Source organism: Oryzias latipes, chromosome 22 (genome assembly GCF_053564925.1).
Source record: "Oryzias latipes strain Hd-rR chromosome 22, Olatipes_Hd-rR_3.1".
NCBI classification, from domain to species: domain Eukaryota; kingdom Metazoa; phylum Chordata; class Actinopteri; order Beloniformes; family Adrianichthyidae; genus Oryzias; species Oryzias latipes.
In genome coordinates this window covers 14,880,378-14,895,581 of record NC_136258.1, presented here as the reverse complement: position 1 = coordinate 14,895,581, position 15,204 = coordinate 14,880,378, and the positions used below count along the sequence as shown (strand labels likewise).

Sequence of the window (15,204 nt, the reverse complement as noted above, 5' to 3'; positions counted from 1 at the left end):
AGATACAGAGAACGCAGATAATCCAGTCTGACTCTTTTGTCTCAGTTCATGCGTCCTATAGATCGATGTGGCATCTAGTGCAAAAAGTAAAATAAAGAAGTAATAGCTGTTTATTTCTCTATAGAAGTCTACGGGATTTTGGCTTCTTGGAGCCAGTGGGTACTTCCTGTTCGGAACATCATGAGGGGAGGGCTCACCCAATCCAGTTCTCTTATACAGTAGAAGGATGCAACTACAATTTATTGACTTTATCCTTATTTTTAGCTAAATAAACTGCAGGACTTATTTCTCAATTGAAAACTCAGAGCATGCATAAATAAATTGTACACAGATGTAAGCAGAATTGGATTTTGAGTATTTTTAAATGTATTTTAAATGTATATTTTTATTTACATTTGACCCTTTTTGCTAAAAAAAACCCACTTTTGACTTAAAGATTTAGATCCTGTTGCCCTTTCTTTTTTTCCACAGGCTTATACATTAGGACTAGATATGCACTGATTGAGTCTGTATCGATCAGCCTAAACAAGGCTTTATCAAGTATGATACTGATCTCACATGCAGGCCTAAGGGAAACTTCTTCCCCATCTGACCACTCTGCTTAAATTCATCCAATCTTCTGTTTTCCATCTTGCTCTATCTGATCTGTTCTTTCCTGTCCAATTGTGCAGCAGACTCTTGTCCGATATGTGTTTTTGTTTTTTTACTTGTTCTGCACAGTAACGATCCAGCACGGGGCTGCAAGCCAGATTTACTCCAAGCAGGCTGATAGATCCTTCATGGCTGCAGGAGTGGATGGGAAACACATGGGTAGCTTTCACTCAGCTCAAAAACAACCACTTGAATCTCGGCCTCCCAGTGGAAATATTTGACAGAAAAGCACTCTGAAACTTGGCAGGATAAGTTCTTGATGTGTATCTGCAGCCTTTGTAGATGTGAAAATTGGGATTGCTCTGACTGCAGCAGCTGAAAATGTAGAGTAGAAATGCACAGAGATGGATCTGTCTGTTGCCATGAATTGCATTTAAGGCCTTTTTTTTTGTGTGCACATTTGGTAAACTCGTTTTGAGCTTGTTCAAAGTGCCCGAGGGGGGAAAATGCTTGTCTGTTCCCATGCAGGGATGTTCAGTGTGTGTGAGACGGCACCTGTTGCGGTGGAGCTCGAGGCTGCAGGTAGGTATTCTGGGTGGGGCCTGCAGGTGTCTGCTGAGGGGGGCTGAAGTATGGAGGGTTTCCTTGTTGTGGCCCTCCTTGCTGCTGCTGCTGCTGCTGACTGTAGCCCCCCATCGCCTGTTGGTTGTACGGCGGAACCTGCTGAAACAATTCCAGCGATTAAAGCAGAGATATGAAGGCAGAACGCAAAATTTTTATGCTACATTAACACCAGAGGCTGAAAACATGGGTTCAAGGGACCATTCCCCATGAAAAGTCTATGTAAACGCGCATTTTGGGCTATCGCTTTCATGCGTAGCTTCTCCCATTTTTAAGACCGTTTCGGTCTCTACGTACAAGATCAGTAGAACTTGGATCAATCAGGGGCTTGGATTTGAAGAATGGATCACGCCACTTATCATGCACTTAAATGCAAAACGTTTGAAAATTGATAATGAAGGAGAAACAAATTATCGCGGTCTGAACCCATATATCGGAAAAGAGCTGTGGAAAAACAAAGCCTGGAGCAAAATTTACTAGATTCGCACCGCTTCGCCATTTCGCACCAAACTTCATCCAACTGCGCTAGTATCGGGTACTGACAACACTATATGATAGAAGCGTGTTCAAGAATGCCCGTTTAGCGTGATCTTGACCCCAAATAACATGCCTGGTGTGAATGTAGCTTTGGGTAAATACGATTATTTTACATCAATCCCATAAAAGCCAGAGTTTCTACCCTTACAACTGTTTAAAATTCTAACAGAAAGCATCCCAATGGGGTCAGAAAGACTATCCCCATAAAATGTTTCCAGTTCCTCAGATTTCTCCACAGCTACAGCCTCTTCGTTTAGCTTGGAAAGGTCTCACACCCATCTCCCAGCAGTCCTCCGTCTAATGAACTCGCACGGCGAAACCTCCGACTAACTTTATGTCCTCTGGCTTGCCAAATGCACCCTTCTCTCCACATTACGCCTGTCTCGGTCAGCTCACAGATGGGATGATGTGTGCTGGATATTACTGCCGGCCCGTCCCAGGCCGTAACCTTAATGAGGGACACATGGGGGAGCATTCCACTAAAGTTCAGCTGAAAAAGTAACTCGCAAGGACAAAGCGAGAGGCGATGGTGCATTAGACGGATGCTGAAGGAGAGAGTCCAGATCAAGTTGGCACAAATACAACTGCAATCTTAATTCCTTCATTTTTATTTGTTATGACTATAGACAGGACCAGGTGCTCCTTTGTGCTGGGGGGGGAGGATTTCCCTACCGGGTCCGGGGTTTTCCCTTTCGTGCACTGACACACATACAGCCAAAGAAGAGATTCACACTTCGCTTTTTCTTTCTGTGCGTCCATAAACTCATTAAACCTGTAAAGATGCGACCATTTGAGAGGTTTTTTTTAAAGAGCCAAGCATTGTTTTACATCTTCCTTTGCAGAGAAACAGCCTCAAACTGAGGCATGAATCATACCTCCGATAACGATGCTCTGAGAACGTCAGACATGACGCAACGACTGCTCAACGCGCCGTTAAGAGTTGAGGCTTTGCTGTGACTGTAATGAGAGAAAACCCTTCACAGTGGGCACGGAGACGCTCAATTCTGATTTAAAATATAGCGAAATCTGATTTGGTTGCAGGAGTGAAGATGAATACATTTGAAGGCATTTCCAGGAGTACTTTTCCAGCGTTTCCCTAATGACGGCTGAAGCTTTTTGCCTCTGAATAGAGATGATTGGGCAGTGTTGGATACTTTTCACTTCAGTGGAAAATTTGATTAGTAAGGACAGGTTTTTGTGTGTGTCTGCATTGTGCTCAGAGTGTGAGTGTGTCATTAGGCCAACCAGAGACAGACAGGCAGGGTGAGATCTGTCTAGCTGGCGGAGAGGTTAATAGCATGGCCCTGCTCATGCCAGCAGCACCGCTGGATTCATTACTGGACCCACAGGCACACACACCAATGTATGCACACACACGCCTAACATCACATTTGATTGCGAAATCCTCAAATGAACGCAAGTTGTTCTGATTTAGCCGAGGAAGGGACAACAGCTCTGCTCCCTCCTGCTCAGGCGCGTCATTAAGACGCGAAAACGAAGCCACTCCAAGAAAACCGAAGCAACGCCATCCCAGTGATGAGTAATGACAGTCTGGTGCAACACAGCGGGTATCAATTGGAGAACGACTGCTCAGGGTTTGAAAGGAGTGGGGTCGCCATGGAGATCAAGAGCGAGTCAAAAGCATCTTTTCTTGGTGGCAGTTCAGACAGAGGTTAATAAGACGCCTTCTTCTAAACGTCCTAAAAGCTTTAATTATTGTAGGAAGCATTCATTCTGTGTTGCAGGTATGATGTTCTAAACAGAGGAAAGACTTAAAGGGTCTATATATAGAGAGAAAGAGTAAACTATATCCATATACGTGATAATATATTACCTTTGGCACACTAAAGAACCAATTCTTTATGAAATATAAGTCATATGCGCAGTTCATTTTCCTACCCTGAAGTAAGACGACTGGATCTCTGAGGCACCGCATTTCGCTCCTTGTGGGTGCCGCCCATTTCATGACGCCAACCTAAAGTCGGTCTCAGCAGCATGTCTGCATTTTGCCCACGAAAACAAAGATGGATGTGCATATTGTGCATAGAAAATGAAAGTGATTAGCTGATCCCTGCTAGCTCTGTGTTAGGATCCACTCATTTTTTGGGTTGTTTCTAGTGAGGAATTAATATTACAATACACTTACAAGCTCAAAAAGTTGATTTTGCACGATATAGGCCCTTTAACACACAAAAGTCAGACCTATTGTCTCGTTTTGCTCGCAGATTTTTGCGTATTATTCTTCAAAATCTACTTTATTTCTAAACCGCCTTTCCTATTACAGAACACCTCAAAGTGCTTTACAAAAAATAAAATAAAAAATGATAAAAAATAATAGTTATCATAAAAAAAGCTCCCCCACACAAAAAAACAAACAGGAAAAAAATGTCCATAAAGTCCCATTAAAAACATGAGGCTGTGTACTTAAAAGCTAAACTAAAAAGATGAGTTTTGAGTTTTTTCTTAAAAAAAATAGACAGGCTGGTCCACAGGTGAGGCCCACAGGGCTGAAATGGACCTTTGGGACCACCAGCTGACCTGCACCGGAGGACCTGAGAGCTCTGGGAGGGTCATAAACTACAAATAATTTTTATTTTAAAAAAAAGGAAGATCCAGTCCCACTTTTATATATTTATGAACTAATAATAGAATCGTAAAATTGATCCTAAAGCTGACTGGGAGCAAAAAGATTTTTGGACAAACTACAAGTTGTTGTTCGGCATATCCCTTTAGGGGTCGCCACAACAAATCAGCTTTCACTGTTCGTACAGGCGGTTTTACGCCCAGTTTTACGCCCAGGAAGGGCGTAAAACTGGGCGTAAAACCTCCTGCATAGGGGAAACCAGAATTGGGCCCCTTGAGGCTTTGAAAAGCTGCAGGTGTTTAATAGCAGTCCATAGGGCATTCCAATCATCTATTTTAGAGGTTTAAAAACGTATATTAATGTTTCAGCACTGATTCTGGAGAGAAAGAAATATTGCGAGATCAACAAGTATTTTGAAAGGTTTTCTTAGCGTCACAGCACAAAAGACTAAACCCTAATTTTTGCTATTTTCAGTATAAGTGGGCACATACATCTAGTGTTCCTTGGGGGTGTTAGCTTTTTTATAATGTTTTTTATAAAAACATTATGATTGGAATTATTATTACTGTAATAGATCCTCCGGATATCATGATTCATAATTTCTGCTGCTGAAAAAGAAAATAACTTTGGCGCAAAAAGAGCCATTTAGGCCATTTTTTTTTTAATGATCAAAGAGCCACAAAGTACCAAAAAAAAAACCATAAAAATTCATTATTTATGTTTTTGTGCCGATTAAGGTTTCCACTTATGAAACGTAGCTTTTAAAAAATTACAATAATTCATTATTATATTATTCTATATAACAATTTTAACTTCCTTTACTTTTGACAGAGGAAAATACAAGTTCCTCAAAAGAAGCGTCCTGAGTCAAATAAGATCTTCCTGCTGCAGCAGATTTAAATTATGACTTAATTAAATTATGGCTTTAGAGTGCTGTCAGCCTTTTTCTACAATTACTATCAAATATAAACATGACAACATTTGTATAGGACATGTTATCAAATATTTTAAGACTAACTCTCCCTCTGAGTAACTAGAAACTGTGATGCAGCAGGAGATAAGAAAAATAAACCACTAAGACAATATACTACAATCATTTTACTCAGTTATCAAATTTATTACTAATTTGACAAAGTTAATTTACTAAAACAAATTTAAATACCTACAAAACCCGTAGCTTATTTAAATTGTTAGCGTTTTTCTTCAAAGATGAAGGAGCCGCATGTGGCCCCAGAGCCTCAGGTTGCAGACCCCTTAACTTTAAATTTCTGTTAGATTCAATCCGATGGATTTAATAGTCACCTAAATGGCAAATATTGTCGATTGCAAAATAATGCACAACATAATGACAACAACGTAACCCTTTTAGATGTTTTTACAAGAAGCGAAATTCATTTCCAACCAGGCTTGTACTGGTTCCAAAAAAATATTTTTATTTTTCGTAGTTAAATAATCCACGTGTCATTTTAAAATCCCTCTTTGTTCAGTGCAGGTTATAGTTATGCCAGCTGCAGTCAGGTCAGGGAACAGGTTGCCTGTCTATTAAGCAGCCACAAAGAGATTTAGAGCCACTGCACTGGCAATTTCAACCCACTCATCAACTTAGCAGGCCTGTTTTTTTTTTTGACTGCAAAGGTGAGAATAAAAGCCACACAAAAGAGGGAGACCGTGCAGACTCCGCAGAGAACAGTTGAATCCTAACAAGGACCCTCTCGCTGCAGGAAAACAGCAACTACAAGGAGCTGTGAGCTACAACCATCAGCCAGGAAAACTAACAGAAAATAAAACCGACGTGTTAGAAGAAGGAGACAGAAATAATGGCAGCAAAGGCGGTGTGCAGACTGGAGGCCTAACAAGTAGTAACCTGTCAGAGTGGCTCTGGGAAGAAGAATGACTTATTCAAAGCTGCTTGTGTCTGATTGCAGGAGCAGACCGTATGAAAGAAACGTACCTGCTGAGCACACAGCAGCTCAATGAAACCTGATGCTCTTTGACTGAGAATATGCACGGTGATAAACAGACTTGATGTGCTTCTGGTTACACCAATAAAAATAACCGCTGGCAGGCGAAAATAAGACCATTTTCTGCCTTTCGCTTCCTCTCAGGTGTGTGAAAGCCAACTAAATAAGAGTGTTATTTATCCAGAGTGCCTTGGCAGGCGCGCAGTGTCATATAAATGTCTGTAATGAAATGACAACAGATATGAAGTGCTGTAGGGAGAAACCACACAGAACCGACATCCTGTGAAGCAAATAATTCACCATAAACTAGAGAAACAGTGGGATGAAAACAAAAGCCTTGGCGGCATATTAAAATATAAAGACACAAACAAAAACACTGAGAATAACTCAATCAAAAATCCATCAAAAGCAGGAGCTGCATGCAAAAAAAAAATGGCAATAACTTCCCGCTTTGCAAAACGTGGAGAAGAAATGGCTCCTTTCAGAGAGCCGGGGGGGGGGGGGGGGGGTGTCGTCGCAAATGAGCCGTTTAAACAAACTCCAGCCACTGCTTGTAATTCAATCCGGCCAATAAGCAACGGACAGGAGTCTTTATAATTCTGTCAGAGTTCTGATACGCCTGGCTGCTGACCGGGACCAAAGGTGGCCCCCGTTTGAGTGACAGATGGACTCAGCCAACCAGAGCGTTAAGCGGTGCCACCACCCAGCCTCCGAGCGCTCACACGTGCACTGACAGGCTTGACAGGCACACGCACATTACCCTCAGCACTGACGCGCAGCCTGCTGACAGTAATATCAGCTGAAACCCAGGAAAAATGGGAAACTCTTACTGAAGCTGCAAGTCCGAACACAGGAAAACATAAAAATAAACATGACAAGAGAGGTGAGGGAAGATGTTTAGAGAGACAGAGATGAAGAGATAGGTATAAGATGGGTGTATCACACCAAAACACTTGAAGGGGAAAGATAAGCGGTGTTGCAAAGGATAAAGACACATAAAGAAGTTTGTGCGAGGCGCAGAGATACGTGCAGGGGAAAGGGAGACACATACAGACTGTTGAAGTTGTTTTTTATATATGCATAAGGAAAAGCATATTCTGAAAGAGGGGGAAACATAAATCATTGCTAAAAATGCACGAAACACTGCATGCATGCTTTAAACACTCAGTGATGTCAGAGATGTCTATAAAATCCCTTGTTCTGTCTTGTGGAGTCCAGATGACCCCACCCTTACATTGACGTGTCATCCCTACCATGACAAAGGTGGAAAAAGGTGAAGGAGAAGAAAAGTGCCTTGGAGGCACGCTAATGTTGGGAGTGGGGTCACCTGGACCCCATAAGATAGCAAAAAGGATAGAGGAAAATGTGTTAAAACTTTTTGTTTTTATTATTATTAAGTTGGAGTTTAGTTAAAAAGTTGGAGTTAGTTTATATAAAACACATGGATTTAGATCTATTTAACTAGTAGCATATTTTCCGCACTATAGGGCGGACTTAAAAGCTTTAAATTTACCACATAAAAAAGACAATGCGCCATATAATCTGGAGTGATTTTAAGAGGTACATGGTAATCTGTCAAAATGTCAGTATGTATTTTTAAGTGATGAGGTGCAAACAAGTTTGGGCGTTATTGTAAAAACGCCAATGTGGCTGACGTGTAGCGTTGTTGGGTTGTGTTTTTTCATGTTACAAACAGGGTTGGGAGTTAGTGTAGTAATAGTAAAGTTTTTTTCACGAGTTGCAAACAAGTTTGAGCGTTATTGTGAATATGCTAATGTGGGTAACGTGTATTGGTGTCTGACTGTGTTACTAACAAGGTTGGGTGTTAGCGTAGTCACATTAACGTTTAAGTGTTATCAGCCTGTTTTGTAAGTATTGCAAACATGTTAAGGAGTTCAAAATATCTACTGACAGACAGATTTATCAATGACTTTTGTCTCGCTAAATGCGTCTTATAGTTCGATGAATCACAAATATGACACAAGTTCAAAAATAGACCATTCATTTCACGGTGCGTCTTACAATCCGGTGCCCCCAATAGTGCGGAAAATACAGTAGCCTACTTTAAATTACTTTTAAATTGGAAAACTCCTTCCAAATTCCAAAAACATTCTTCATTGATGATTCAAAACTGTCCCTAGGTGTGAATGTGAGAGCGAGCTGGGAAGGCTATACCCTGCTTTTGCACAACAGTAGTTGGGATAGGCTCCAGCAACCCCATGACCCTGGAAAGGATCAAGCAGGTTTGGAAGATAAATGGATAATTGGTCATGATTTAGAAACAAAGGGCAGCACTGGATTTGAACCAATAATCACATCACATTTTTCTATCTAAATGGAAAACAAATGCAAACTACTGTTTTCTTTTGTGTCACTTGTCATTGACTGTATTAGAGAACTGACGTCACCCACAGAAAATGGATTACTTCCTGTTCCAATCAAATGAAGTCAATCCAGCTGCCATTTTTAACGAAATGGGCGTTGCCATGTTGGGACCAGAAATCGTCAGTAAGCAGTGATTGATCCGAATTGGACTGAGTCGACATCTCTATGGCGACCACTCTGGCACACCCCTACCACTGAAAGCGAGGTCTGGAGAATCTCTTAACCAAATGTTTTGAACAATTGACGTGAGGCCACATGCTTTTTAATCAGGCATCTGTTTGGCCAGTTTATAATTACAATAACCCGCAATTAGCAGGAACATGATAAAAAGAATACATGAAACAAAGATGCAAAAAGGTTTTTTTCTCATAAATTTATGACTTTAGATCTCTTCATTTTATGTCTTTTTTTTTTGGTAGTCTAAAAACTCTGTCGTACTGTACCACTAAGAAAACATTAAAACAAACTTTTTTTTTCTATCCCAGATTAAGAAAAAAGCAACTTTTATTTCTTTTATTTCTTTAACTTTTTCTCTGTATAGCAAATGTGTGTATTGATCATGAACTTGTGGCGGTTTTAGATGTGTATTCTCCACCAAGTCATGTGTTCCAGCGGATTCTTTTTCAAATGCTAATCAGTCTCCCTCAAAAGACCTCAAACCTCATTCTGCAGCTCTGCATATCTACATGCAGTTCTCCAATTTGCAGGAGGCCTGCGAGTGAATACGTAAAAACGGGCCACATTAAAATAATCACATTTGTACACAGATTCTGAATGAAAAAGGGGATTTTTTTCCCTCCTACCTCCATCTACCGTATATTTCGGTTAAATCAGCACTTCTAGAAATGCAAAAGCTACCTTACAGCAGATTATCAAAGGGCATTTCAGTGAGGGAACATAACAGAGAAAAAAAGGTAAGACAGAAATGGCAGTGTTGACAGATGTGCCAGTCACAGGAATGAAAAGTGTACAGCTTTCAAAATAACTGACAACTGTGGCAGCTGGCTCACCTCTTTTTTCTTTTTTTTTCTATCCAAAGCTCCTTTAGTGCAAGCGTTTAAATAATCCAACAGGAACATTTTTCCGCTGACCTGACCCACTCGTTATTCTCTCACTGTCTTTCCGATCATCCCTCAAAGAAGGCCACCTTTTTTTTTTAAGAAAGGAAACTAAATCAAAAATAACTCCATAAAATTTGAATCACGTGTCGAAATATCAAACCAAATGTCATTGCACAAGTCAAACAAAATTAAAAAAATCATTTTTCCATAATAGAAAAAGATAATAAAAAACAACAACAGTAAAGAAATGCAGAGTGTAGACAATTAAAGCACGACAATTTTCTTGTTAATATCAATATCACATTTTGTGCATTAAATTGTTTTTCCAGCAATTATATGTATAATTTATTTGCCTGTTTGGTTTCATCCTCTGTTAGTGTTGCATTGTTTTTATGAGGCTCTAAAACCACTTAAACAACACTTATTTTGTAATAAATTATTACCAAGGGTCAGGGTTGTTTATGAAAACAGTCAACTGTAAATCTATGCTATAACTGGAGCTGTTTTGAGGATGTTTGCATAATTTGACTTTTCCAAATCTTGGGTTCCCTGCTTTGCTGCTTCATGTCACCTGGTTTCTGTTACTAAAGAGCACAGCTGCTTTCAGTTTTCAGCTGTTTATCTGGTCAGTTATCTTTGTTTCACATCTTTCTGATCCTTCCTTTTGAATCTTCTCACTTTGGGGTCATTTTATTTATGCATGTATGCATGTATTGATTGATGTTTTGGTCTTGTTTCAGGTTTGTTTGTTTTTTTAACTCAGGAATAGTTTGCATATTTTTCTCGCTGTCTCTGGTCTCCAGCGCTTTGCTGCCAGACAAGTGAACAAATATATTCTTGTTATTAACAATGAAATAGACAGTTTTGCAAATATGTATAATGTTTTAAACGTTTCTCTTTCTAAAATTTGTCTTACTACGCTCATGTGAGAAGGAAAAATACCATCTTTGTTCAAAACCTTCAGCGCTGGTGTACCGCAAGGGAGTATGTTCAGCTTAGCTTCTTTTATCTATTTTTAATACTTCTTTAATATTTTCAACTGCAAAGCTGCATTTTGAGATGCAATTTTACCTGTTTTTCATACTCTTTTGGTTATTAAACTATTATTTAAAATAAATAACAGTGCTAAATTTAAATTGGCCTAAATTTAAACTGACCTCACCTGAGCTAAACAGCGTGTATGTAAACTATGCAATGCCCATCTTAGTTTGTAGCTTCATTTGACAGTGTATATATATATATATATATATATATATATATATATATATATATATACACATATATGTATATATATCAGGAAACTCTACAGGCCGTGTCACACAGTCACCACGTACATTTTGTGCATATTGCATGGATTAAAGTTGGTCATTCATTCGTAAAAATATTAGTTTTTTGTTTTTTCGGTCTTATATGTGTGTTTGATATTAACAATTGTTTATTGTGCAAGTAACTTTGAATTTCTCTAAATTGAAAAATGTACAATAAAGTTTGTTGAAAAAAAAAGAAAAAAAAAAGAAAGTTGGTCATTCGTGATTATAGGTGGAAAAAGTGAGAAAAATTGTGGTCTTTACGTGAAATTTTGAAAAGAAGAGCACGTAAATCATCAACACAAAACAAGAACGGTGCGTGATTATAGTGCTGTTTATATGCAATTCATGAGTGATTTTTACTTCAATTAGGTAATTTTAAAGCGATACATGAGCCGTTTAAATTATATAAAAGTTATGCGTTGGTGGTACATGTGTGAAAAGTCCATTAGATATATATGGAAAGGTTGTGGAAAGCCACAAATTTGTGTATGAATCTCGCCAAAATCACGCACAATTGTGTAAGATTTACACAATAACATCTCTGCCCATCGACAAACGCAAGAGTTACGTATATCAAGCATGTTTTCCAAAAGACCGAAAGTTCATAAATAGAAAGTGAGCAAAATGTCCGTAGTGGCTGTGTGGCACGGTCTCAACAGGCAGGACTGCTAAATTGTGGAAAAAATTTGATATTTCTATAATCTTAATGTAGAAAATGCCAAACTCCTCTTTGTCCTTGGTCAGTTATTTGAAACTCATTGGTATGTAGTGATTATATCTCTAAATACCATAGCCCTACATACTTCTATTTATTTCATTTCATTGTTAGTTTCTAGTGTAGCTGGTCTGTTTTGTTTGCTGCATCCAAGTTGGCAATTTATAAACATTTAATTAAACTATTTTTTATGTTAATATAAGCAAAAGTCAGATAAGAGATCGCATACTAAGCGTGCTGCACCTGAGCTGTCATTTCTGTAGCACATAAAGTTTACTAGAGGTTATCATCCCACTCTGGAGTAAAATAAATCAGCCCGCTGCTCCAGCCTTTCTGTGGAGATAAAATCAGGCCGTTGTAGGAGAGAAAAAAAAAAAAAAAGGTGAGCTTCATCACGTGAAGGCTTGGAGGGAAGGATTAGCATCAGCGGGCTCATGGTTAAACATGAGGAGGGAAAGATGCATTATTTGCTCTCATCATCACTCTGGTATCTCTTCTTCAAGGTGATGCTCCTCCCTCCCTCCCTTACCCACGTCTTTCATCTCTCCCTCCGTTCCTCCATTCTCGCGCACGTGGAGGCTCTTAACGCTCAAGAATGCTCTGCTGTTCAAGGAGAGTAAGACAGAAGGACGGACACGAGTTTTGATACACAAGTCTGAAAGGTGACATGTTAACAGCCTGCATGAAGAAGGCCAAACTGAGCACTCAAAGCTCCCTTCAAACACTGAAGAAAAACTCTGCTGCACATCAAATTGCTGGTATTTTTCTTTTTTTTTTACTATCTTTTCTTCATAAAGCCCGCTAGATTTCATTTGCTACCTTTTTTTTATTCCCACATGAAAACTCAAGTCTGTCTATTCAACAATCGTGACTTATTGACCTGTTGATAACATCAAATCACAGGGAAGGCGAGTAAAAGCAGCAGATAGTGGAGACATCAACTGATACACAGAGACGTTTTTTTATTTATATATCTTTTTTTCCTTTTGATGCCTCTCTGACAGCTGCCAAACGATACTCTTTGCCCTGGAGTCTCTTTCCTCATTTTTTATCGCTCTAATTCTGTGTTTCGGTCTGCATCAGTTGATAAAAAAACAGTCCCAGCTTGCTACAAACGTTTTTATTGCAGGCTGATTGCAACTGGCAGCGGCTCTGTTGTTCCAGGCAGAGCCGTAATGGAGACATTTAGAGCGGCAGGACAGGTCAGGTTAATGCTCTCCGTAATGTCAGTGTGAACAGCCATTTATTTATTCTTTCTCTTCTTTTCTTTTTTTTTTTGAGAGACACTCTGGGCTCTGTGCCACCAACTCCAAATGTTTTCCCCTACTAAACTCTTGACCCCAATCTGGGGCCGAGCAAGACGGAGAAGAGAAGAGAGAAGCAGTCTGCAGGAAAAAAAAAAAAAGCAAATGTGAGTCAGCGAAGGGTCAAAAATGGGTTTGCATAAGGAGAAGAAGGATTTAGTGGTTAATACTGAGGGAGTTTTCTAAAGTGCATCAAAGACAGATAAACAGGGACATCTCATAAGGGCATCCAGCTCCAAATATAGGCAGTCTGACAGATGGCAAATAATCACAATTACACAGGAGAAAAAATGCTATATGATACATGTACACATCACAGCTAAACAGTCTGAAATCTCAAAGATCAATCATCTCTATTCACTGCGGCTCGGCTCATTTTTCACCTGACGGGCTCCAACTCGTGTAGGACTCATGTCGATTACATCCAAAGGGAGAGGGTTGGGGCTTTAACATTAAATACACTTTTCATCATCAGCGGTCACAGAAAGCTTGGGATATTATGTCTGGATTTCACATCTCACAGCGTAAAGCTGTCTGTCTGGAAAGTTGACGGGTAGAGGCGCCAGCAGAGACTATGGCTTTAAGCCCTTTTTTTTTCCTAGTACAGGTGAAGGAGTCCTGCTAATTGCAGGTTATGAGGCTTAATATAGCACAGTGATAATCTGTCAATGATAGTCTTATGAGGATAAACAATGCAGACACCACCAAGAAGGATAAATAGTGTTAAAAATGAGAACCCAAGTTAAGATTGTCATAAGTGACTATCTCCTGCTGAGCAATCAATACAACAAAGTAGTTTTGGTCAAGAGAGATTTTTTTTCCTCCAATATTCTGAAAACTCTGGCAGGCAAACTCTGATCCGTCTGAAATTCAATGCCCGAGTTCACTTGCAAATGAATCCTGGTGCGGTTCAACACCAATTGACAATGCAACAGCCCAAAAAGAAATAAGTATGTGGCTTAGGAGTCATGCCCTTGGCACGCTTTACAGTCCTCATTTCAGGGAGGACCCTGCCAAAACGTGCAGCTGTTTAAGACTTTCAATTGGTTTGGTCTGAGTACAGTGGAAGGGCAAAGAAAAACAAAGCAAAGTTCTAAAAAGTTTAGACATTTTCCATCTAAACAGGTAAGAAGTTTCTGTGCTATCCCATACCAAATACTCACTTTTATAGCCTTAGTCACACGCAACCTTGTGAGGGGTTTTTGGGTTATCGATCCCCTGAAGGAGATTACAAGTGTGTCTTCTAGTTTCCTTAAGGCTCGTACGGCAACTTTAAAGGACATCATGAAAATGGAACATGTGATTGTTGTGTGGTAAGTGTATCATGAAGTATTTTTAAAGATAACGTAAATTACATACTCTTATTACATGCGTGTGGTGCTGCCGTATGGCTCCCTTATACCACATTCTAGTCGTTAGTGAGGTACTGGTCCCTTACTGACCGCATGCAAATGCTGCACGCACGGGGTATGCAGGTGATAAGGAAGTGCATGTAGGATGCCCACAAAAACTACTCTGATTGTACAATTTCCTAATTTCCAACAGTCAGGCTGTGTGTAAGGATCCTGCATTTATCACACGAAAAGCCCTAATAGGTTGCTTGCACAGTGCATAGGATTTAGCTGGGTTAAAAACATTTGGAAAATCCATTTGCTTACCTTTACTGACCCGTAACTGTTATATAAGTATTTACTACAATCTGTCAACCACAGCATGCCTGTAGAAAAATATGCCCAACATTTTACCCTATGGGCTTACCGAGCGTTCTACGACCTTGCTATTTTGTGCGGGCCACCTGCATACCTATTACAAGTTCATCCACAGACAGGGTGAATCTATCCATAAGGACAGTCGTCACTAAGGCTTTACAGTAATACAACGTCAAAACACACACATAAATTCTATAGAAACGTACTGCCATGTGAAAGCAGTCTCATAAATGTCTGGAACAATTCGAGGTGTGTTTCTGAGATAGATTTTACTGAAGGTTCTTAATGTTCTAGAAATGTCCCATAAGTGTAAATCTATATTCACTCGATCCACACCTCAATCTTACTGAGAGCCACAAATGTACATTTCCAATAAGTCACGAAATCGGGTATTGGTTTAGTTTTCTATTATCTTAATGCACAACT

General features: G+C 39.6%; 1 protein-coding gene across 12 annotated transcripts in view; it reads right to left on the bottom strand.

The window, feature by feature from the left end:
• The window catches only part of arid1b (AT-rich interactive domain 1B), a 217,958-nt gene that overhangs the window by 160,009 nt on the left and 42,745 nt on the right, over positions 1 to 15,204 (bottom strand). For 6 of the 12 annotated variants that reach the window (XM_023952008.2, XM_023952011.2, XM_023952010.2 and 3 more), the window contains one exon: positions 1,147 to 1,314. The exons of 2 other annotated variants lie outside the window; for them this stretch is intronic. In XM_023952008.2, the coding sequence (XP_023807776.1) occupies positions 1,147 to 1,314 (168 nt within the window). The remainder of the gene's footprint in view (positions 1 to 1,146; positions 1,315 to 15,204) is intronic. 4 more of the 12 variants (XM_023952009.2, XM_078940727.1, XM_078940729.1 and 1 more) reach the window with 1 other exon arrangement.